At 42.0% G+C, this 23,676-nt stretch overlaps 1 protein-coding gene across 1 annotated transcript; it reads right to left on the reverse strand.

Moving 5' to 3' along the window:
- Positions 1 to 590: 590 nt before the first annotated feature.
- Positions 591 to 20,835, reverse strand: naa15b (N-alpha-acetyltransferase 15, NatA auxiliary subunit b). The gene is made up of 20 exons (XM_080721515.1): positions 20,707 to 20,835; positions 15,119 to 15,203; positions 14,348 to 14,452; positions 12,856 to 13,013; positions 10,230 to 10,364; positions 9,161 to 9,314; positions 8,606 to 8,725; positions 8,378 to 8,473; positions 7,845 to 7,951; positions 7,592 to 7,664; positions 7,227 to 7,396; positions 6,569 to 6,721; positions 5,617 to 5,745; positions 5,076 to 5,289; positions 3,663 to 3,856; positions 3,348 to 3,456; positions 3,108 to 3,206; positions 2,738 to 2,881; positions 2,519 to 2,616; positions 591 to 2,301 (listed from the first exon to the last, which is right to left on the reverse strand). The coding sequence occupies exons 1-20, from the start codon at positions 20,758 to 20,760 to the stop codon at positions 2,104 to 2,106; spliced, it is 2,595 nt and encodes an 864-aa protein (XP_080577641.1). The 5' UTR covers positions 20,761 to 20,835; the 3' UTR covers positions 591 to 2,103.
- Positions 20,836 to 23,676: the final 2,841 nt, after the last annotated feature.

Consider the following 23,676-nt stretch of genomic DNA (forward strand, 5'->3'; position numbering starts at 1 on the left):
AGTCATTCATTAATGTTATATTGCAATATTAACTATTGAAAGTGAATTGAATAATAAGACATTAACTACTCAATTGACAGGTCCTGAGCTCTCCCTAGCCTAGCTGCCACAAGAATATCATTTGGGGATGTGAAGCCTGACATCAATTGGTGAAATCAGGGTATTTAAGTGCCACTGAACAGCCATTTGCTATTGGCTGCTCTTATTGCCAGGTGACTTCACCATCTGTATGCTATTGAGCTGCACCACGAGAGGCACCTAATCACTCAAGTCAACACCACTGTCCTAAACATGTAGTGTTGTTAGTAGGAATAAACAGAAGCACCTGGGTGGGAGGAAGTGGACTAAGAATGGGGAGGAGCCAAACAGTTTCTACAGTACAAATTGCCCCAAAAACAAATACGTTTCTACCGAATGGTTTCCTAGACTGCATGTCACCAAAACCCAGTCCAATTTAGTATAAATTCCTGCTCTTCACCAATAAACGTCAGCTGTTGCACAATTTGTATGCGACTTCACTACCAACCAAACTGGAGAAATACTGATGCCAAAATCTATTATTCCTTTTAGTTTTAATACAAAAATTCAGATATACATCAGCATCTCATATTCCATCTTTCACATTAGAACCCAAATTAGAGGGGAAAAAGGGAGAGCAGGGATCAAAAGAGCTGAAAAGAAACTGGAAGGTGGAGAAAAGAAAAAAGCAAAACCGACAAACCTGATGCTTATGCTGTTTACCTTGTAACATCTGTCACCATGGGCAACAGGTGGCTCTAACTCAGACCTTTGACAAACTATTCTGACTGGCCGAGAAGAGCTCTCTTGGCGCAAATAGGATGTAGTGGAGGCTCATTTCCACTTCGACTGCTTAGAAAAAGCCCTGGGTAATTCATGCAGATGAAACCATTTGATGACAGTGACAATTATAATACAAGTCATTCTGCAGAGGCCCAATCTATTCCCAAACACGTGGATCAAGAAATGATTAGCATCAATAATGAGTTTATGTGCCCTGTCATTTCTTTATGGACTAGACGGTGTCTACAGTATTGCTTAGAGCTACCCAACTCTTTCAGAGCTACAGAAAAAACATGTTTAGGAATCGCAGGATAATTGGAATTGAGCACAACATACAACCTTTTACAGTTTAACCTGTGCTGCATTTAAGACACATGTTTACGCTCCAAGGCAAGGCTCCCCAAAATAATACCACAGAGCTAGGATATTTTACCACATTTTAAACTTTAGAGCCAGCAAGGAAGCATGAGCAAAATCTGAAACAGAATCTGTAATCTGTGAAAAAAACAGAGTACCATAGATGAAAATCTTGTTAATCAACCTTTTCTACAGTGCGACTATCACACACAGATGAAATCTTTTAGAATGCTGATAAAACTGAGGGTGTCAGAACCTTTGCTACAGCAATTAAAGATAAAGACACCCATGTGTGTTGTCTTTGTTTGAAATGTGGGTCTTTTGTATGCATCTAGCTTCCTACAGATCAGACAGAGATCCAGTCAGCTAAGATCTCCATTCTGCAGTGACGACGTATCCCCTTTTCTTTTAATGTACATTTTCTTGTTTTAAAACCTGGAGAACGCTAGTCAGAACACATGATGCTGCAGTTCGTGTGCACGTCAGAGCAGTACGGAGCCAGACCCCCAAGTGGCTGCTGTCATTGTTGTTCGTTATCTCCAAGGAAACGGACTGTCATTTGTCCGACTGTCTTAGTCTCTAAGAACAGTTTATTGTCAATAACAATAGTTTATTTTCAAATTTAGCGTAGTATTTTGTCATAAAAAAAAAACAATGGCCATTATGTCATCTTCCTCTTCCCCCCCTTCCCTCTTCCACACACACGCGCGCACACACACACACACACACACGCACGTAAGCACACACACACAGTCCTGATTTTCTCCATGTGGGACAGAGCCAAGCCATGCCAGGCCAGACCATATGGAGCTCAGCCAAAGAACAAAAACTCCTCTTTTGCTTCTCTTGTGTCTGTGCTCTACAAAATGGCCACCGGGCATTTTCCCAAGGTTCTGTGCTCGGCCTGCTTCCGTTTCTTCTCCACAGCTGCTCAACCTCTGCACCTCACATCTCATTGGCTAGCTCCTCCGTCTCCACAGAGAGGTCTCCGTTGACGATCTTTGTGTTTTCCTCATATCCGGGGGGCATGAAAGCTAATGTATAAGGGTAAAGCTTGTGACACTCTGCACGGTACGACTCCATGCGCTCCTTACTGTCGCCCAACGTGCCGTTCCGAAGATTCTCCAGGACATCTGTGCAGATCTGAAAGGATGAGAAGACATCAGGCATCCATGTACATTATAGGCATTTAATATACTCCAGTTTCCTGAAATTCCGATTCATTAGCAATCGGGTAAATAGTAAATGATGCAATATCTTCTACTTGGAATGTTTCATTGGAATTATAGCCATATCAGGTCATTACTGTGAGTAATTGAAATGGCAGTCAGACTGCATAGTGCTAAGCAAGCACACATACTTGTATGGTTCTATTGTTGAGTGACTCGTCTAACGCGGTGGCCAGTTCTGCAGCCTTCGTTTCCGTCGATGAGTCCAGATACACCATCATCTTAGCAGCTGCCAGATGGAATAAAGACAGAAACAGAACAATTAATAAAATATGAACTCAACAACAGTACAGATGACATTCTCTTATCAAAGTATGTGTGAAATCTGCATGTGTACGACAGAGGCCTACCAGCCAATCTGTGTGGTATAGAGTCAGCATGCTTAGTGAGGAAGGCCTGGTTGAAACTCTTGGCGTTGCTGTCTCCGAACAGTCGCGCAATCTCCTGCTTCAGGACTGTCTCCAATGCCTCTGGCAAGTCTCTACTCTCCGACACTGGATGAATATGGAATGGATGAGAATGGTAAGAAGGAAATATGGAAGGGACGAGTGGAACAAATGATTAGAGATGTTGTGCAATGTGAGGATGGGGAGAGATGGAAAGGAGGTGGAACGTTGTATGATACTTGGGTTTGTTGTTGAAATGTTAGCTGTAAGTCATCTTATAAACATCACGTTTCACCTGACACTGAAATAAACATCAGTACAATGCAACCCTCACCTGCTTTGAAGAAGCGTACTAGACATTGGTGGAGCCACGGGTGGTCTGGGTCTAGGGGAAATGCTCTCTTCACTGACTGGAGCATCAACAGGAACTTCCCTGAAGAACAGGCAGGGAAAGTTTGTGGTGTGATGGAGGACAAAATGGAAGAAAGGGTCAGAAGATAATCAACAGACTGGTACATGTCTAGATGGATCTCGGATAAAATAAATAGTCATTATCAGAGAGGGTTATGTGTACCTTTCCTGAAGTAGATCTCAAAGGCCAGAAGATGTGTGTCTATTTTGTCTTTGACCAGATGTTTGAGGGGTGTCAGGAACTTGACAGCTTCTTCCAGTGGATTTTCTACCTGCAAGCACATTATGGAGGTGAGATGACCATACAAGATAAACAGAGCAAGGAGGGAGGCAATCACAGGACCTAGATGTACTGTTGTTACCAAATTTACATACTCTACCTACCAGCAACATTGTCAGGAACATCTACAACTTGGAATATTTTTATATTAATTCACCACACACACAAACACACACTATTCACTTCAATCACACAAACCTTGGCCAGTTTGTCGGGAATGAGTTCCTCCTTTGGGCCGCCGATCTCCTCATCATCATCTTCCTTCTTCTTCTTCTGGTTCTTTAGCTGCTTCTCTTTCTCAGCAATCTTCTTCTCTTCCTCCAGCTGGGCCTTTTTCTGGGCTCGCCGCTGCTTGTTCCGCAACTTTTTCAACTCCTTGTCTGAAAGATTGGCTAGGAAGGAGAAAGAGAGGAAAATAATGGTTTATTTAATGGAATAAGGAGCATTGGACACAGCAACTGTGTCATACTGTATGTAGAACAACTGAACTGATTTTAGAAGTACTTGAATGCAGCGAACAAAGCCATCTCACTGTCTCATTATACAGACAGAGATGACAAGGTGAAGAACTGTGTCCTCATAAAGTTAAATAGAAATGTGTCTTTCTGGAAATGTTTTCCAATGCTGCATAGTTTCCTACATGTCTCTTCCTACATCAGCTATGGTTTCAGCTCAAAGTCTTGTGTTTATGTTTTTAAACCAAGGCATTAAAAACGGAAGTGAAACTTACCAGGTTTAAGGCCTATTCCCACTGGGCCAGATAGATAAAAAAATCTCTTTCTCCAGATATTTTTCCATTCAAAGTGGATGGTAGATACAGATAAAAAAAGATATCTACCACAGATATTTGCCACAAATACTTTTAAATGTGGCAAATATTCTTTTTATCTGTATCTACCATCCACTTTGAATGGAAAAATATCTGGAGAAAGAGATTTTTTTATCTGTTATCTGGCCCAGTGGGAATGGGCCTTTATACTGTATGCCGAATACAAAGAGATAATTTCCCCCTTAGCAAGCCGTTTGTTTAGCTGTTAATGTTATAGATTTTGTGGATGCCAGCGACATTGGATATTTGATACATACATTGGATAAGACCAACAGGATTTATGTTCATGTTAATATCACCTCTCAGGAACAGCAGTTCAACGATCAAGCAGTCTGTCCCTTATCTAAGTGGATACATTTGTAAGATTTTCTTTTTACCCATTAAGGCCGGGAACATGTCTTTGTCGCTTTAGATTTTAACCATTATTTTATGCTTTAACTATTGAAAAATAGCAGATATACAACTCACAGCACGTGCTGCGAGCTTGTTGATCTACTATTTTAGAAAAATGGTGGTCTTCTAAATCCTTCTAAATGAGTGGTACTCAAACGTTTTCATGTCAAGGACCCCCAAATTACAGGAATTTGTCCGCAGACCTCCATCTCAAAATATGTTGTTCCAGGGATTCCCAGAAGCAGAGATTTGAGTTACAGAAGTTTGCTTTGAAAAATATATATTCAAACATTTTCACAATTTTTCAAAAATAGCTAAAGTATAAAATAAGTCCAGGTCTTAATGGGTTTAAAGAAGGCTGGCACACACAGCAGTACCCAAACCCTCACCTGTGTCCGCCTGCAGCTCCTTGTTATCGTCAGTGAGGGGGTTGTCATGGAGGCTCAGGTAGATGTTGATGGCGGTGTGGGCAGCCTTGTAGTAGAAGGGGTGCATGCGCAGCACGTCCTCCAGCTTCAGCAGATCCACGTACGAGCGCAGCGTCATCTTCCGCATGCAGTAGGTGTGGAAGTCAAACTGGTCGTCTGTGATTTCCACAAAATGCTGGAGGGAGAGGAGAGGTGTGGATGGCGTGAGATGGATTTGCATGCTGTGAGTGTGTGTGTTTGTTTACAATCCTGATTTTAAACACTTTGTGATTTCAGAGTGTCTACGTGGGATCATAGTGGAAGAAGCGAAGGAATTTTAAGTATTTTGAAATATACAGTATTAGACCTGAAGAAGAGACTGAGTAATTGGCAATGATCCGTCTCAATTATACACTGTAAAATCCTCAGTTAATGTACGTTTGAGGGTGTAAAAATGTACCTGTTTTTTACAAAGAATGTGTATTTTGGACCTTAAAAAATAAAAGTATGACAGAAAGCTCACCCTCTCAATCTCATGGCATTTCTTGAGGGCCTCCCCAAACTTGTTCATGGACTTGTAGGATAGCGCACACTCAGTCTGGAACCACATGCACTGCATCTCATTCAGGTTCTCTACTGCTGATGCCCCCTCCTGGAGAAAACACACAGAGTGAAAGAGTTAATGCACACTCTTTAAGGCACTTATTCATGTTCACTGCTGCAAACCTACACTAGGGGGAGTAAGACACATTCAAACATACATTCCAAAGAGGAGCTCATCTGATTTGTTTGGTCACCTTATTTGAACATGCATGCCTTTTACACCTTAAACCAGAGGCTATCATGTCTTTTGTTTTTCCTGAGTATTTCCAATGACTGTGTAAAGTTTACACAGTCATTGGAAATACTCACAATATCCCAACCATAACTAAAAGGGTTGAGCCAAAAGCCGACACAGATGTTCACAGATGTGCACATGGCTACGGCCTCCCCCAAAATGCACTAAGACAGGGATCTTCAACAGGGGGTCCGGGACCCCTAGGGAGTCCTCAGAGTTAATACAGGGGGGCCGTTAAATCTTTGTGTGATAAGATCATGCTTTTTTTTTGTAAACAAACATGGCGGACCCCATGTCCGACGCGAGTTCACAAATCGCAAATAAAAGCTGCATTAAGCGAAGTTTTATATGAAATCAACGGCATCTCATAACTTAAAAACAAACAACAGTTTGCACCTTTGGAATTTATGTCTGGAAAAGACATATTTGCTGTTCTGCCGACGATGTTTTGATGCGCTGGTGTCTACTTACTGGACCTGTCGGTCAAAGTGAGTAACTACGTCATTGCGTAATGCGTTGTCTATGGAGGACTCCCAGACTCTCCCCTGGGAGAGTCTGGCTGTTGCGAGGCTACTAAGAAATAACATCTCATTCAGCGTGTTTGACCACACAGTATACAAACGCACACACAGCTCACCCGTGTAAATTTGGAGCACATCTCCTCTGCCTCTTTGATCATCCCAGCCTTCAACATGTACTTGGCACACTTTGAGTTGATGAATCTGTCAGCGGTGTCCAGAGCCTGGGCCTCGTCCATCCACTGGGCTGCCTCTTTAATGTTCCCAGCATGCTGCAGTTGGGCAAATGTCAACAGCTCAGTCACCAACACTGCTTTCCCATATCTGGTATGCCAAGTCTAAATACTAAATACTTTAATAGGACTGTGCCTTGATAGGACTGTGCCTTGATACAAATCACGTGCTAAAAGTACCATAGCATTGGCATAGCATGTTTAACCCTTTGACTACGAGTTAGGGTGTTCAACTTTTGCTAATGTGATGTTTTTGTTGCATTTTACTGTAGACGTGTGAATTGAAAGTGTAGTCAAAAATAGACCCTGGAGAAAAGATGGTTTCATGAATTAAATCATAAATCCATGACTGAGAATATCATGGTGGGTTTTTAAATTATATGAAAGTTTGAATTAAACAAAATGGCATGAGATAAATATTCTTATGGCATGCTTTTTTAAGTAAATTAATGTATACCAGTTGCTGTATTAGTCAACGGGGTAAACATGGAACATTACTGCATGGTCCTTCATATTTGTGATGATTCATGAACTCATGCGCTACCTTGTATATCTTTGCTTTTATGAGGAATAGCTCAATGAGCGTAGGCGTGCTCTCGATGGCTGTATTGATGTATTCAAGGGCCAGTGTCTGTTGATCAACCATGTCGTAATGCTGTGCCAGGAAGTACTGCACCCAGAGCAATGTGGTTGGTGGCTCCTCCTTTCCATCATCTGCAAAAGCCAACCATATTCCAGGATTGATTGATAAACGAGAGCCAATAACACGTTTTTGGGTACAAGGAGGAAGCAATACTTATTTTGGTCTAAATACATGTCACACAGTGACCTAAAACCAAACAGAAAACACATCAGTATCCATACAACAGACAGTTTATAATAATAATTGTGAATAAAAGTGTCACTCACCATTCTGGTTGAACATTCTGCAGCATTTTAACGATGTTTCATAACCAACAACTAACTCTTCTATTATTGACACCTGCAGAGAGACACAAACAAGGTTATCCTACTATATGAAGTGCACAGTAATGACATTCTTGGCTCGTCTAAGGTCTATGAGTGTGCTCTGAATGCCCAGAATCCTTCCTAGTGTTTGATGCCAAGGACAAATGATCAGAAAGAGAAAATAATGTTCAGAGGGTATCCCTGGCAGTAGTACCTTTTCTTTGTCGTGATACAGTGACTTGAGGGTGGTGAAAACAGGTGGACAGCCTTTACTGAAGTTCATCCTCAGATACCGGTCTAGAACCTCACGGAACTTCTCACCTAGAGAAGGAAAAGATGCCATCCATTTTTCACAAATATTTCATAAACAAAAGATACATTTCTAGAACCAGTAATGTCACTGTACAATTTCAAGTTGTCTCTCACACCATCCTCTCAAGTACCGCTTTGACAATCCCAGGCTCTATGTTGGCCTTGCTTCAATTACAAATTAATTTGGAATTTATGTAATCGGGAATTGCTGTGTGGATCAATATTGTTTAAACAAGGAGACGAGCTTTAGCTCAACACCTTAAGAGTTGATAACTTTCCATAGAGCAGCCGTATGACTTTTAATTAACAGATTTTCATGACCTGAAATCAAGAACCTCAAAGTTGAAAGATTAAGACTAACGCAAGTCTACTTCTATGACAGAGACACAATGCCCAACTTCAGTTAGGAGAGTGTAAATATATGACTGGACGCACCAGACAGGAAATTGAGGGGCAGCCTTCGAGGAACCAGACCCCTGGGGAACTTCTCCCAGGAATCCTCATAAATCTTCTGTCTCTCCTCAACGCTGCCTAAAAAAGGAAAAAAAGAACGAACAACAAGTAAGCCTTTTGAAGAGCATTATTTAAATTATTTTAATTTGGCCAATTTTGGAAACATAGAAACAAAGAAACTAAACAAAAGTGTCATTGAATTGGGGGTACCAGGTTTTAAGGCCCTCTCCAGGCCGCGGTAGTAGGACCAGTTCTCTGGGTTCCTTTCCTGTAGGCGCTGGTAGACCTCGGTGGCCTCCTCCAGACGCTCCAGGTCCAACAGCAGCTCTCCTACAGAGACGGCAAGTATCCAATGGTGAGATGATGTGATGTGGTGTCATGGGAATGTGTTCAATGTGCCATGAATCCCACACAATTTTTTTGCTTTAGATTGGGTAGTGTGACATCGTAAACGGCTGAAATTATATTAAACATGAATGTACAAGTAATCAAAAAATCTAATCATGTGGATCTCAAGTCACTCAGGATCCACATGGGAATAGCATGACTCCAATGTGAATCTCAGACTTCATGGAGCCAGCCAGTGACTTCCATTATAAAATTAAACATGAAACGCGAAGAAAAGGTTTGGGGCAGATTGATCCAGCAGTTATCGAGATTGCATCCGGGCACATACACGGACACATACCAATCCTCTTATAGGCGGCTAGCTTCCTGCAGAGCCACACAGGATACAAGTCATGCTGATCCAAGAGACAAACCCACCTCGCATCTCCTCCACAGCCAGTTTATCACAGATCTGTTTCTCATAGCTGGTGAGATGCTCTAGGGCCTCCTTGTACAGACCCGCCTCCCTCAGCACCTGGTTCTGGTATAGCAGCAGTTCGCTGTACTCATAGTCCACCTTGTCTGGAGATGTCTGGACACAACCACAAAAGTACACACACACACACACACACACACACACACACACACACACACACACACACACACACACACACACACACACACAGAGAGAGAGAGAGAGAGTTAAGTGCATAATCAATGATGTCACAGTGGAGAACAAGAGAAATAAACAAATGAACCAATTGGATAAAATTCTACCTAAATTGTCCTAAATTGTAAATAAAAGGCAGCACCACATTATTCCTGTGTGCGCGTTGTTGGCCTACTTGGCCTAGCTTGATATATTACTTAGGCATGGCATAATAAAGACAGGAAACAAGCTGGCCTTATCTGGAACAGGCCAGAGAGTGCTCTATTGTAGTTGAGACTGACTTTAACACCAAACATATTGAGCCCATATTTACAAGGCTGTGGCTGAACGGTGTGTATACCGAGCCTAAAATAGTGATCAAACTAGATGTTAGGTGGATTAAAGGCAATGGAGCTTTTCCTCAGAAAGTGACATAATAAATTACCCTAACAGATGCCTACCGACTATGGCTTCTCTCATAACTACTTCCTATTTCAATGTGATGACTTGTTGCTATCAAACGGAGTTGTAATTGGATCCCCCGGCTAGATCACCAGATGTTTATGTCTGTACATGAGCTGGTGAGAAGAAACTCATAAGAATCTGTCATCATTTCTTTTTCACTAAAAAGGATGTTTAATTAAGAAAAACTGTGAATAAAAAGAGACTAAAGCCTATGTCTTATCTTTTGCACCCCTCACATTGAGGCTCACTCAGAGACAGATCTAACCAGGTAGAAAGAAAGTGAGCCGTTTGCATCATCTGACAACCAATAATGTGCATTTCAGAGATGCAATTTACATTATTTGAAACCAATCAGTCACAATTCACTCAACAGACAGGAAGACGGAAGCCAACCTGTTGCGTTTTCCTGAACTCTTCAATAATCTTGGCAGCCATCTCATAGTCCTCCAGGAGGTGGTAGGCGATGGCGTAGCCTATCCATGAGGCTCGCTGAGCCGGACGCAGCTGCAGTAGCTGATACCGTGTCTCCTGGAGAGAGAGAGAGAGATGGAGACGGCCTGCGTCAGATCAATGTACAAAGAGAGAATAAACCTAGCAGACAATTTAGCATAATGCGTGTGTGTTCCAGTTCTTGCAAAGTTGCGAAATTTTAAATGTGAATGAGGGGGGAAGAAAAGGAAGCAGAAGCAGAATGGACCACTGGCATGGGGAAGAAGCTGGTGGGTGTTTTTGCTGACTCATTGTCTCGATGTTACCTGGCAGAGAGAGACTAGGAGGGGGGAAAGTGCGCAGGTACACACACACACAGAGGCAGTTTCTAATACTTCCAAGGCTAGTCTTTTATCTTTCCATTTGAAATTTCTCATAAAAAGCTGTATCTGAAATCCAAGACTGTATCCCAGGAGAGCTGTGCTACATCGAGGAGGCCGACTGCAACATGACATCCCCCATACAGTCCCCTCTCCCTGCCTTGCAATACCCTGGGCCAGGGAGTGGAGCGGGACAGAAAGAGCAAGACAAAGTGAGAGCGCAAGAGAGAGAACGTGTGTTGTGTGGGTGTGTGGGAGTGGGTCATGCCGTTACGCTATAGCTTATTGTCACTGTCGGGCAGAAACCTTGTGTCTCCAAGTTTCAAATGTGTACATTTCTTCGCAAAGTAAAGCACTGCTTCATCGTACAAGGCCATCACACAAAAGTGGTGAAAACAGCACACTGTGCTTGTAGATCGGCTGTTTTCACTAGTTTAAATCATTTTAAAAATGATAAATACATAGGTTTTTGGATATACAAGGTTTCCACCTGACGACGACGATATATTTTGCTCACTCTGGAGCCGAGCTGCAAGGCCTAATGTATTTTAGAAGTGCCTACTTGCTTTCAGTAATTCTGTCCTTGAACCTCACGTTTCAAAATCGGCCTATGTTCGTTTTCCTTCAGCCCCAATTTCTCTTGCTCCCCCTCACCTTCTTCCACACTCTGTCCCCACCTCACCCTGCATCTCTCTAGGAGGACAGGGGTGTTAAACTCATTTTAGGTCACGACACGCACAGACTGCAAAGAGGGGAAATGAGCGGGGTTACTCCAGGATAGCTGCATCTCCCACAGACCTAATTTAATTTGAAAGGCAGGAATGCTGTTGTATTCCGCTAACGACTCCGTTGCGGCCTTGCATATTAACATTAAACACACTGGCAAACACCACAATGGCGAACAACATTTACTCCAGCCGCGTTGATGGCAGTTGGGAGCAGACGAGTTGTGACACAGTGGGTGGTTAACTGCTGTCAATTGTTTCCCCGGCTACACACCAGCTGCCAGTGCAGCAGCAGGCTACAGACAGCAGTAGAAAGTTAGAATTGTCACAATTATTACATAATCGCCTGATCACTATTATTTGAGATAATCACCTTTTTTTTTGCATAACGGTCATAATCTTCATAATGATTTCCATGTTGAAAAATCGTAATACATGTTCAAACATTTTCCAAGTAACGGAAAATAATATTTTGTATTATAATTAAATGTGTTTATTTCTTTACATCTTATGTCACGTCTGTCCTGTGGATTTTGTTTGCAAATCCTAAAAAGCAAACAGAAATGTAATGTTTATTCATATATGCTCTAATTTTCAATGCCAAAAACACAATTAAATTGTTAATTGCAATTACCTGTATGCCAATTAATCCTAAAATGTCACAATCGTCACAGCCCTACAAGAGAGATTGCAGCAAGAGAACATGAGTAGCTGCCGTTCAGATGCATAATAAATCTTTATTTTCTTCTTCTCCGCAAAATCATTCTGCGGACCAGATTGAACCCCGCCAGTTTGTAGGGCTGCCAAATAAATCAATTGAGCCTCGAATATGCACCAACAGCCCTAAAGGAACCCACACCGCTAAGCACCAACAGACCCACACCGCTAACAGACCTACACCCACTCCATTGAAACCCAATAAGAGACCGTTCCAATATGATGTGCCCGCCCTTAAGTATTTGCACTGGCTCTGCGATGCTGTTAAGTTTCTAAATCTCTGGATTGTTTCTACTCAGTTTTAGCCAATTCATTGAATTCAGATGTCACCAGACATATCAGTAGGCAGAGAGTAGGGCTGTCACAATTATTACATAATCGTCTAATCGCAATTATTTTGTATAATCGTCATAATCGTCCATCCATTTCATGTTGAGAAATGTTAATATAGTTTCAAACACTTTCAAAAAGTAGTGGAAATAGCAGATCTACAAGCTCAGATCGGTTTGTAGATCGGCTATTTGGCTAAAATTGTCAAATAGTCAGTCATTTCTTTTGATATTTAAGTTATGTGTCATGATTGCCATGTTCAACTTCAAAGCCTAAAAGCCAAACAGAAATGTAATTGTCAACGACAAATACACAATCAAATCGTAAATTATTTGAGTGACAATTAATCGTCATGTAAAATGTCATAATCGTGACAGCCCTAGGCAGAGAAAGCACTTTTTTACTACTTTTTATCTACTCTCCATCTGCTGTCCTCACCCTGTAACCCTCCAGGTCTCTCATCTGGATCTGGAGCAGGGAAAGGTCACGGAGGATCTGCAGGTTGTCCTTGTCCCACTTGAGGGCGTTGCGGTAACACTTGATGGCCTCGTCGTACTTCTTGTCGGAGCGCTGTAGCAGGCCGTACACATGCCAGCCTGGGGGAGGAGTTGAGGAGCATAGACACTCATCTGCTATACAATCGGATGGCAATGAATAAACATGGACGGATTCAATTGTTTTCAAGGGTTTTTAAATCTCTGAGGTGGTCAGCTGTATACACTGTTAGGAAGGAGTAGGCTCAAAGCAAGCTACATCATGGTTGAAACGCATATTTTGTAGTATCCGTGTGGAAACATTCAACTACAAACATTAAAAAGACAGGGCTGACCTGTTTTAATAAACTAATTATCATACCGGTGCTGAAAAGTAGCGCAACAACTTTGCAAATTTTCCTTAGCACCCTTGGTTGGCACTGCCACAGACATAGAAAGGTAGACGCCTCTTCCGGCTGGGGGGTGCTGGTCCAAGACTCCTGGCAAGCCTCCCAATAACTCTATGCAAGCCTCCAGAATTCTGAGGCGGGGCTCTTGGGAATTCTGAAGGACGCTTCCTTGTGCGTCACAGAATGGGAAGCTCGGTAGTCCAATCAGATGCAGGACTGGCAGGACTCCCTCTTTCCCATTGGAGGGGCAGAATGCCTTCCGCAGTTCCACAGTTATGCACTTCCGCCAGAGGTGTTTGACCAGTCGCGCTAATGAACTGCAGCGGCGGAGGAGGTATCTAGCTTTTTATATCTGTGGGCACTGCTCTGTAGCATCGCTGTCATATGGGCTTGCTTCTTGACGTTCCTTAAATAGGATGCATTTCCAAATAGTATTACCTGGTGCCGTTTTGGACAAATGTTAAACATATGGAGGAATTGGCTGAAGTGCAATTTGGATCAACTTTTGTTCAGCACAGCACCTCACTACATATTTGTCAATCATAACAGCTCACATAGCCTCTGCACCTGTGATATTCATGCAATGGATTTATCCAATGTATACATTATATTTGATGCACTGATCTGACCAAAAGTATCAAATATCTAACGTTGCTGGCAATCTGTATTTGACATATAAAGCCAGTGAACGTTCAGGTTTTTTTGGAAGGGCATAGCGTGTTAAAATGTATAAATGATTTCCCCCACATCCACAGCCAATTATCACTTGTCAATATATATGCCAAGTATCTCTGCAAACCGACATCATTCTATTGCCCAGGCCTATGAGAAACCAAGAAGTGTTAAGACTTTGGGATGAGATAACACTGCAAAGGTTTTATCTGGTGGAAATGTCAGTCCATATTTGCATCACCCACCTGCGTAAAGGTGCATGTTGTACTGTAGGAACGCTTACCACTGTCTCCATATAGCCAGGCCATGCAAATTCTACATAATGTGCCTTAGTGTCCAAAAGAACCCCTGAAAACCAACTTTGTGAAAGGATACAGACATGACTCTTGAGGTCATTGCGTAGGCCTCTTCTCACCAGCTCGTAGGCCTCCTCCTTCTTCCCCAGACAGTTCAGAGTTAACCCCTTCATCGCCAGGGTCTCTGCAGGGAGGAAGGGAGCACAAAGAGGAAGGAAAAGACGGACAGTTATAAAGTGAGCGGTTCTCATTTTGACGAAAGATTTTGATTTAGGTTTAGACATGGTCTTTTGAATAAAGTGTTAGTGATATCGTAGTCATCTGAAATGTTTTACTTTCAGTCTAGTTTTAGTTGACTAAATATTAGATGATAGATACCTTTATTATCCCAAGGGGGAGAATCAGTTGCCCAGAGGCAGCACAGCAGTATAAGGTTATTTACAAAGTTACAGAGAACTTTGTATATTACACGAACTTTTACACGAATAGACTAAATCTAAATCTACGGTTGACTAAATCCACAAATTTTTATTTTGGCAGGCCTTGATGGCATCGTAATGCCTAATTTATACTTGGCTGTGTGCCGAAAAACCTCTGCCCAAAAAGTGGATTTTACACAAAAGGTGGGGTCCTGAGACATTTCCCACTGCAGAGAATAGACTTTCAACATTAATAAAATAAATTTGTTTCAGTGCGTATCGAAATCACATTCTTTATTTTATACTACAATTGGAGCACGTTAATAGACGTTTCTGTCTATGGGAATAGCACCGTGCCTGGCAGAGCGATAGAGAGAACTCGCTAACGATCTGGACCAGAGCTAAGACCAGGCCTACATCATATTCCTTACCTCCATGTTCAGCAAACTTGGGGTTGGACAGGATCTGTTTGCAGAACTTGAGTCCGTTTCTGTACTGTTTGTGTTCGTAACATCGCTGTGTAGAGAGTGAGAGGAAGCACATTAGAGCAAAGAAAGAAATGGTATTTCAGAAAAAATAGAAAAGGATGAGAGAGAGAACAGTTGGAGCATTAATGACAGCATGTAGTACGACTAATTCCAAACCCAGCATGGGGAGAGAAAAAGGCCAGCAAGCTGTCTGAATCAAACCCGATTTAACTTTAAATATTTCTAAGACTATATTTTAATCTTTTAATCTAAAAAGAGAAGGAGCGCATCTGTTTGGCTGGTGTAAAAATCTCCAACAAGGTGCTCTTGGGTACAACTAGGTGACAGAATTGATGCACACAAGGATGATACCAAGGCACTCTTGTGGAAAAAAGGTTTAAAAGCTTTTAATTGTTTTTCAGCTATTGCATTATGGCAAGAACATAAACACCTACATGTTGCAGCAACACTACCTTCATCAGGGTGACTATGTTTTAAGCTTCTTGGAGTAGGATGCAGGTTCGATCATAAAATACATTTTACTTAACGATTAATCGCCATTAAATAATTGCAATTAATAATTTAATTGTTTTTTTTCATTCAACACTGGAACATAAAAAAATAATTAAAAAAAAAACATTTCTGTTTGGCTTTTAGAATTTGAAAATAAAGATTGGACAGGGCAAATATGACAAATAACTACAATTTATATAATTACAATTTATGTAACTTTTAAACTTGGCATGTAATTCCTTATTTGGTCAGCTGTTGCACCTTTCCCTCCAATTCCTCACTATTAAAAACCAGACTAATAACCAGAACATTGTACATCTCCCAATCCATTAGGCTGAAAGAGGCACATTAATATCAGAGGCCACATGGCATACGATTGGTAAAGATACGCGACCGGTAAGAACAATGAGCATAAATCTATATATTTAGTGATTAACAACAATAAGTAACCTTGGCAGCCATGTGGCCTGGAGGTCAGGAGGAGCCTAACTCCTGTTTCATCAGCATGAGGTAGCTTGATGTACAAGTACACTCCCTGGACATGATGCTAGTATATCACAAAGACTTACCCCCAATCCAACACTCCATGCAGAGTGTCAAGCAGGGAAACAATGGCTAATGGCTACCTCTTTTATAGTCTTCCCTCTTCAGTATATTTAACACCCAAACCCAAACACTTATCTCAGTGTTGACACCCCAACTACAAGGCCAGAAGGCCGATAAACAATATTAAGGTTTAAAATATTAAGCAAAAATGATCTGGATTTATGATGTAGCAGGATCCCCAAACCTGGTCCTCTAACTGCTTTAACATCAAATCAAATACATCTTTATTTATAAAGCACATTTACAACGCAATTGTGCTGTACAAACATGGGATTCTAGTATGCATGAGTCATGAATTATGTTGCTGCAACATAAAAAAAATAATTGGTGCATTTAGGCATTTGTGTTCATGAATTACCATAAATACAAAAATAAATAATAATAATACATAGGACCCAAATAAGCGCTAAATAAATACTACACCATGCAAACTACTGTCTAAAACCTCTGAGCTGTAGAAGTGTTACCTCCACATTAGTAGTCTGAAAGCCATTATTCGGTATAGTGTTGCACAATCACTACCATTCTCTACACTCCATTAAAACTGATCGGTGCCTACCCAGAGAGATATAGTATTATCGGGGCGAGAGCTGGAGAGAGAGATTGCAGCGGAATTAGCCGGCAGATAGAATTTCAGTGGCCTGCTACAGATGTCACTGATGACAATAGAAGAGTAAAACGATGTCAGCCCTTAAGATAAACAATATTTATCAAATTTGACAGAAATATGTCATTGCCCATTTCCCAGTTAAATAAATGAGATTTTTTAAATACAACTTCAACAAATTGTTCAAGCAGAATTAATTGAAACTGGCAGATAGTTTCAAGGGTCTGCAGTGCTGACACAATGGTCCTAAAACATAAGCTCTCACATTTACAAACATAACGTTACTTATAAATATTGGGTACAATTGTCGTACAACTTTTTATGCTACAGTATGGAAAGGGAAATACATCTTTAAACTAGTACTGTGTTTTATTTGTCTGTCATTCTATGTTATAAGTAAAAAATGGACCCCAATTGAAACAAGCCCAAAAGCTTTCTTGCAGCGTTTTTTAGTTGACCTTGTACCAGTGAAATGTACTGTCATGAAACTGTAGCTTTTCCAATGCAAACTTCTAATAAAGTCTTCAATCAGTCAAGTTGCTATCTATGCAATGGCATGGCCACTGAGAAGCCTTAACATCTGATTTGATGCTGTTGCTCTCCATACGTAGAGACAAAACGGGTACTACAAGCGAGTAAGATGAGTGTGGAGAACAATGTGTCGACAAAGTAATGAGCCTCTGCTCTGTGAAAGGAGATTACGGTCCTAGTCCCAACCATTACAGAAACACTTGTTATCCACTTAAGCTTTTGAAAATATGTTTTTCTCTGGCCAGTTCTTCTCTTTTTTGCTTCAATCCAGATGTGACATTAGGCTGCCAAGAGTAGACTCTTGATTGGCATTGCCTAGGCCTTTAATAATACCAGATCGACTATTTTCTGAGAAAAAACTGGGTCCATGCCTTTTGTGCAAACTGCAATAACAAATCCAAAGCACTAGACTTAAAAACTTTAACGTTGTGATACTGAATGATTATTATTTTAAATCCTTCATTTTTACGTTATTGGACAGCAGTGGAGTAATAGAAGCAAGACTGTGGACAGATTGGGATAAACACATGATGTTAATGTAAAGTTTAGAGCTACAAACAAAATGACTAGTCAGTGGTATGTGGCTTAATCTGCGGAGCACCCTGATACTGAATGAAATGTTATCTTCATTATTCATTACAACACAAAGTAATCAGAACGTGCCATGCCACTTCTAATCCATACTCTTACACTGTATGGAATAAGGAAACCTCAAGTGATAACTAAGCCTGCCCTAGCCTGCTGGCCATAATTTGAAAATGGCACGTTTTCAAACTATGTAAAACAATTCAGTTCCATCAGCATCCTGTACAGTTTGAAAAGATGGAAAAATCATTTGATCAGACTGATCCAAGCAGTATTAGCTATCTAAATTGTCCATGCAAAAAAAAGAAAAAAAAAAGGCTATTGCATGATGCACAGAGGCACAAATACACTTTTAAATGTAACCTTAGTAACAAGCACCACCGCTAGTTGTGCTTATCCAGCATGTTCTACACCTCACCCAAAATAACTTGACCAACAGTGAGAGGGGAGTGCAAGCCAAACAGTGTAGTAGTGGGACTTGTGGTGCAACAGTTAACCGTTGGGAAACAACCGCTTGGTTCAAAAGCACAGAAAGTGAACAGTATTTCCGTTCTCTGTCGTCTGTCTTAGCACTAGACGTAGAAAAGCTCAAGGAATGCTCTATAATACAAGGGCAAAGGCCTTCCTGCCCAATGTGCCCATCATGTACAACAACATAAACGTACATTATTCCATACTCATGGTCACTAATCAATTGACCCATTCCAGTGCGTTGAGTTGATGTGTAGTTAACAGTAGAGGACAGAAAATACTATTCCTATAATGGAGCTAGGGATTACAAGGATTAAGCTTAAGGCAATACATTTTCAACAACTGGTTACTATTCGGATACAACTGCCTGCCGTGAAAGAGAAAAGAACCTCATCCGACACCACTGCCAATAGGAAGTTGTTGGAGAAGTGCCCAACTAATAAGAGTGTATTTAGTCTCCCTGTCTGGAAAAGCAAAAATAAAGGGAGGTGTGGTCCATGCTTTCATTCAGAAAGAATGTCATATTATTTGATTTTCCAATTACTCAGCAGCAGGTAACTAATGCACAAGGGTAAACTAATCAGTATTAAACACATTCATGATATTTTGACTTTACTAGAAGACTGTATAAAAGAGCTGCAAGTAGGCTATAGCAACTTTAGTTCATACTGCTGTCAGACCTACAAGGTCAAAAACAACCACCAAGCCTATAGAGCTCTTATCTCTAAAACCTTCATGGATGCCTAGTACTGTACTGTACTGTACTCATGATGCAGAGTCCCAACTGCCAGAAATGCAAGACAGAGCAGACAGTGACACCCAACCAACCTGACACAGACAGATTTAAGCCTGGTGCTAAAGACCTCCCCCTGCTGTGAAAATGAGAAATTAACCTTGTACTGAGGTTTACCCCACGCCCATCAAAGATCGCGGCGCTACTGTGAAGATTAGATTTCTCCATTAAAACTGAAACTGTGTCAAGGATAAGATGGCAAACAACAGAGGGAGCTTCACAAAGATTTAAACACTGAACAGGGAGGGATGGGCAGTACCATGGCAGGCCTGAAGCAGCCGTGCAGCTGACATTTCTAGCCACACAAATTTGCTGACACAGTCCCATCTGTACTTCTACTCTTTCACCTCGCTTCAACACAAACCCCCGTAGAGCAACACGGGTGTCAAACAAGTCGTTGACTTTCACGGAACACGTGCAGGCAGTGTTCTCTACCAAGACATGTCAAGATTTGAAACGACATTAGCTCAGTTGTTCTCAAAAGTGAATTTCAGGGACTAAGTTCCTTTATGGGGGGTCTAAATTGACCCTTACAAGTCTGTACTTTGACAGTGTACAAATGGAACCGTGACGGGTCCATTTGGTTCCATTTGTAAGCTGTCAACGTTAAGGGGAGATCTTAGAATGTCAAAGTTTGAGAACCACTGCATTAGCTAACATCACGCTACTTATAATCAGCTAACTACAACTTGCTAGCAATAGTTGGCTAGGGAGCTGTGTGTCAGTGATGCTCGATTGTGGACTCTTGTGAACTTAACACTAAACAAACCGGCAGTTAGGACCACTTTCGTTGTTTTTACTCCATTTAAAAAAAAATGTAATTTAGTAAAGTTTAGTTCCCACCACCAACAACAGAGTGATGTGTGTGAATTTAATTATATTGGCATTGTACTTGTCAGTGTGCAGTTGGTTGTGTTTGACAACTGCAGCCCGTGAGGCCTTCACACCTTTTCATTTCCACTTCCATCTCACCAGCGCGTCGCTCGAAAAAAACACCGCATTTCAGGTCTTTTCAGTAGAAAATCACGTTATTTTGTCGAGCGATGCCCTCGTGCGACGAAGTAGCCTATATAAATTAGCCATAATAACCTAGCTAACGGAACCGAGGCTCCATGTCAATAGCGTGCCGTGGTTGTTTGACCATTATCCGCATTTTGTGTAAATAAATCTCAAAAACACACGATATCCGGCTTTGCGGGGAGGCAATCCGGAGTAAAGAAAGCAAAGCCACGGACGCTATTAGTGGGCTATCCGTTACAATGACAGCGCACATCACCATGCCTAAACACACTAGCTAACTCATTCAATTATGCCATCTTGCTAACGGTGGAAGCTACCGCTAGGCTAGCCGTGGTGCTAGAACGAGGCAGCGGTGTGCCGTCGATGGATCTTCAAACCGGGACACCGTTAACCGTGCCCGCTACACAACGTTAGGTCACATCTCACCAGAATCCTCTTGAAGAGAGCATTCTCTTTGGGCGGTAAGGTAATTGTCGGCATTGTTGTTGCGGCGGAGATCGGCGGTTTCCCCCCTCGTCCTCAGCGGCACATGTAGCTAAAGTTAGCAAGGATAGTCAAAGCGAGTTGAATGATGTCGACAAGCTCCTTGTTCTCCGGACTCGCTCGGTTCGATTGCTCCGTTTTCCACCTCTCCTTTCTTCCCTCTCGCCGTAGACCGCGTTCAACTCACTCTGCGGTTTGCAGATCCGGTCTAGAGCGGATACGGAACCGCCGAACCGGTACGTGCGTCTATGTGTTTTCGCAATGTGCCAGGTTCATTTTACACCCTCAAGAGTTAAAGATCTATAAGGGTCCATTTGGTTACCAACCAACTCTCCATCATTTAGCTGGGGACCACCTTGAACCCCCTCAAGGACCACTGGACTGGTTGAAAACCACTGTAGTAGGCGGGCTCTAGAGCCTAACCTTAGACCGGATCTGAGCACTGAGCAGTAAATAGGAACGATGCTTTCCACGGGTACTGAGGAGAGCCTGGTGACGCGAGGATACCCCTCATCACGTGGTGATGGGTGGCCCCTGCTGGTCAAAATGGCTGCGACTTGGTTCGTGGTGTGAAATGCTTCTTCCTCAAAGTGTTTCCTTGAAATTACAAAATGCATGCAGCTATTATTCATTTTGAATATTTCAATATCCTATACTCATTTGTGTGGCTGTGTGTGTCGCAAGCCTTCAACTGAAATGAATACAGACTGAATGAATACTGTGTAGATTTCTCTCCAAATATTTTGATATGGCAATCAGGTTTGTCATTGAACATAGTCCTAGACTCCAGGGGATCCACTCCCTGCAATTCATTTCACTAATTATTCATGGGCAAGTTAACCCAATGAGAATAAGTATGAGAATGACATGATCATAGGTTTCACTCTTTCTTGACTCCACTGCTTCCTCGCCACCTACAGGATCATGTATTTAGTCTAGTCTAACAATAATCTCTTAAGGGGGCCCTAGCACAATGGCCATGGCCTATCAATTTAATTGGGGGGTCCTTATCATGACGATGTTTGAGAACCACTGGACAGTCTGGACTGGAAACATATTTCCAGACTGTAGAAAGGCACACCTCCATTACGAGTAGACCAGGGGTCTTCTACAAAATATATTTTATATTTAGGCCTGTGTATAAAATTGTGTTTCAAGTGTATAAACATAGGATGTTAGTGTGCATTCAATATATGCTATTACAATAATAATAGATTAATATATTCATGCTTTTATTTTAAACATGCATGATCAAGTGGCCGTACCACTGCCATTTATAAACATAGGCCTACCTTATTAACTGAGAACGAATGTCAATACTATCAATCTGTCACTAACAATCTGTCAATTGCACAATAATCATGTATAGGCTACAAGCTATTCAAAAGAGACAGAATTATGTTTTTTTTATTTTAAAATAAAAAAAATGTATATATAACCATTCTTTGTTTCAGTAGTAGCTGCTCACTAGAGGGCTTTTATCAGCAGAAAGGTGAAACCACACGATGCACCATTACACACCTATAGGCGACAATGCAACATACATCGAAACATAAAACCAGTAAGACGCCCTATGGGTGACAGGGCGAGGAGTGACCGGTCGAGCTGAAGCAACAGAGACTGACACAATATGTCCATAGCCTATATAGCCTCTATGGGAATTCCCAGATATGGGCTTAATATTGATGACATCAGGGATCTCCATATGGGTATAATAGAGAAAAGTACGGAATTCGTTTGCAAGTGTGACTCGCGTCGCGACAACCACACTGGTTCTCATGAGACTGACACTATACGTCCATATATGGGCAATGGGCATTCTCAGATATGGGCCTAATATTGATGACATCTGGGATCTTGGCCATATATGGAACGTGGCATGAGGAGTGGAGCGTGACATTAGGACACGGACAGACGGACAGACATGATCTGCATGTTTTCATACTAAATGCGACCTAGGTCACAATAACTGCCAACTTTATTTTAAAACATAAGTACAGACACTGAAAAGAGTCATTCTCAAGTATTGCTTTTATGTGTTACTGTGTGAAAGCATGAGAGAAAGAACTAATGTAGAGTTTTAGGAGAGGTTAGATACCTCCAGTGAGTCAGTGAGTCACACTTTTGCCCTGCTCATATCTCCACAACCGTTGCCCCCATCCATGCCAAATTTTGCACACACACTCCTTGACTGCCAAACTACAACCTCTAAGGACCCCCGGAGCCCCAGGGACCCCCAGGTCCCTGGGGGACCCCCAGATGTAAAAAATGACCAAATGTGCTCACACGTCACACTTTTTCCCTGCTTATATCTCCGCACCCGTTGACCCGATCCATGCCAGATTTTACACACACACTCCTTGCCTGCCAAACTACAACCTCCAAGGACCCCCGGAGCCCCAGGGACCCCCAGGTCCCTGGGGGACCCCCAGATGTAAAAAATTACCAAATGTGCAAAAATGACCAAATGACCACCCCAACGGGGCTGCTCACGGGGAATTCCCGGGGACCACCGACTCCTGGTGCTCCAGAACGGATGCAAAAGTGGTGGCGCCCCCAGTGGAGGACCCCCTGCCACTGCAGCGCACATAAAATGCCGTAACTCGGGCTAGGAGCGTCCGGGAGAGCCGGGGCCGGTACCTATTCGTCCGCCAAGGCAACGCGGAGACCCCACCCCTCATTTCTCACATGGCCCTATTCTAGCGCCACCTTCAGGCCGATTTTTAAAACACATTTTTGGACACTGCTCCTACAGTTTTTGCCCTAAAATCACGAATATCACTACACAGCATGTCTACACTCATGTCATCAACATGGATCAGGAAGATTTGGGAAAAACACATTTTTGCCCTATTTGTGGAGATAAGCCACCTACGGTCGCTTATCTCCCGATTAGGGAGTCTTACTGGTGTA

Source organism: Nannobrachium achirus (genome assembly GCF_963921795.1).
Source record: "Nannobrachium achirus genome assembly, chromosome: 3".
Classification (NCBI taxonomy): Eukaryota; Metazoa; Chordata; class Actinopteri; order Myctophiformes; family Myctophidae; genus Nannobrachium; species Nannobrachium achirus.

Bases quoted from the DNA above. Each gene is read 5' to 3' on its own strand.
- naa15b (XM_080721515.1), bottom strand. From the start codon at position 20,760: ATGCCGACAATTACCTTACCGCCCAAAGAGAATGCTCTCTTCAAGAGG. The intron at 13,014-14,347 runs GTATCCTTTCAC...CTCCTCCCCCAG, and splicing joins TGACCTCAAGAGTCATGTCT to GCTGGCATGTGTACGGCCTG. The intron at 2,302-2,518 runs GTATGTGTGCTT...TCATCCTTTCAG, and splicing joins TCAACAATAGAACCATACAA to ATCTGCACAGATGTCCTGGA.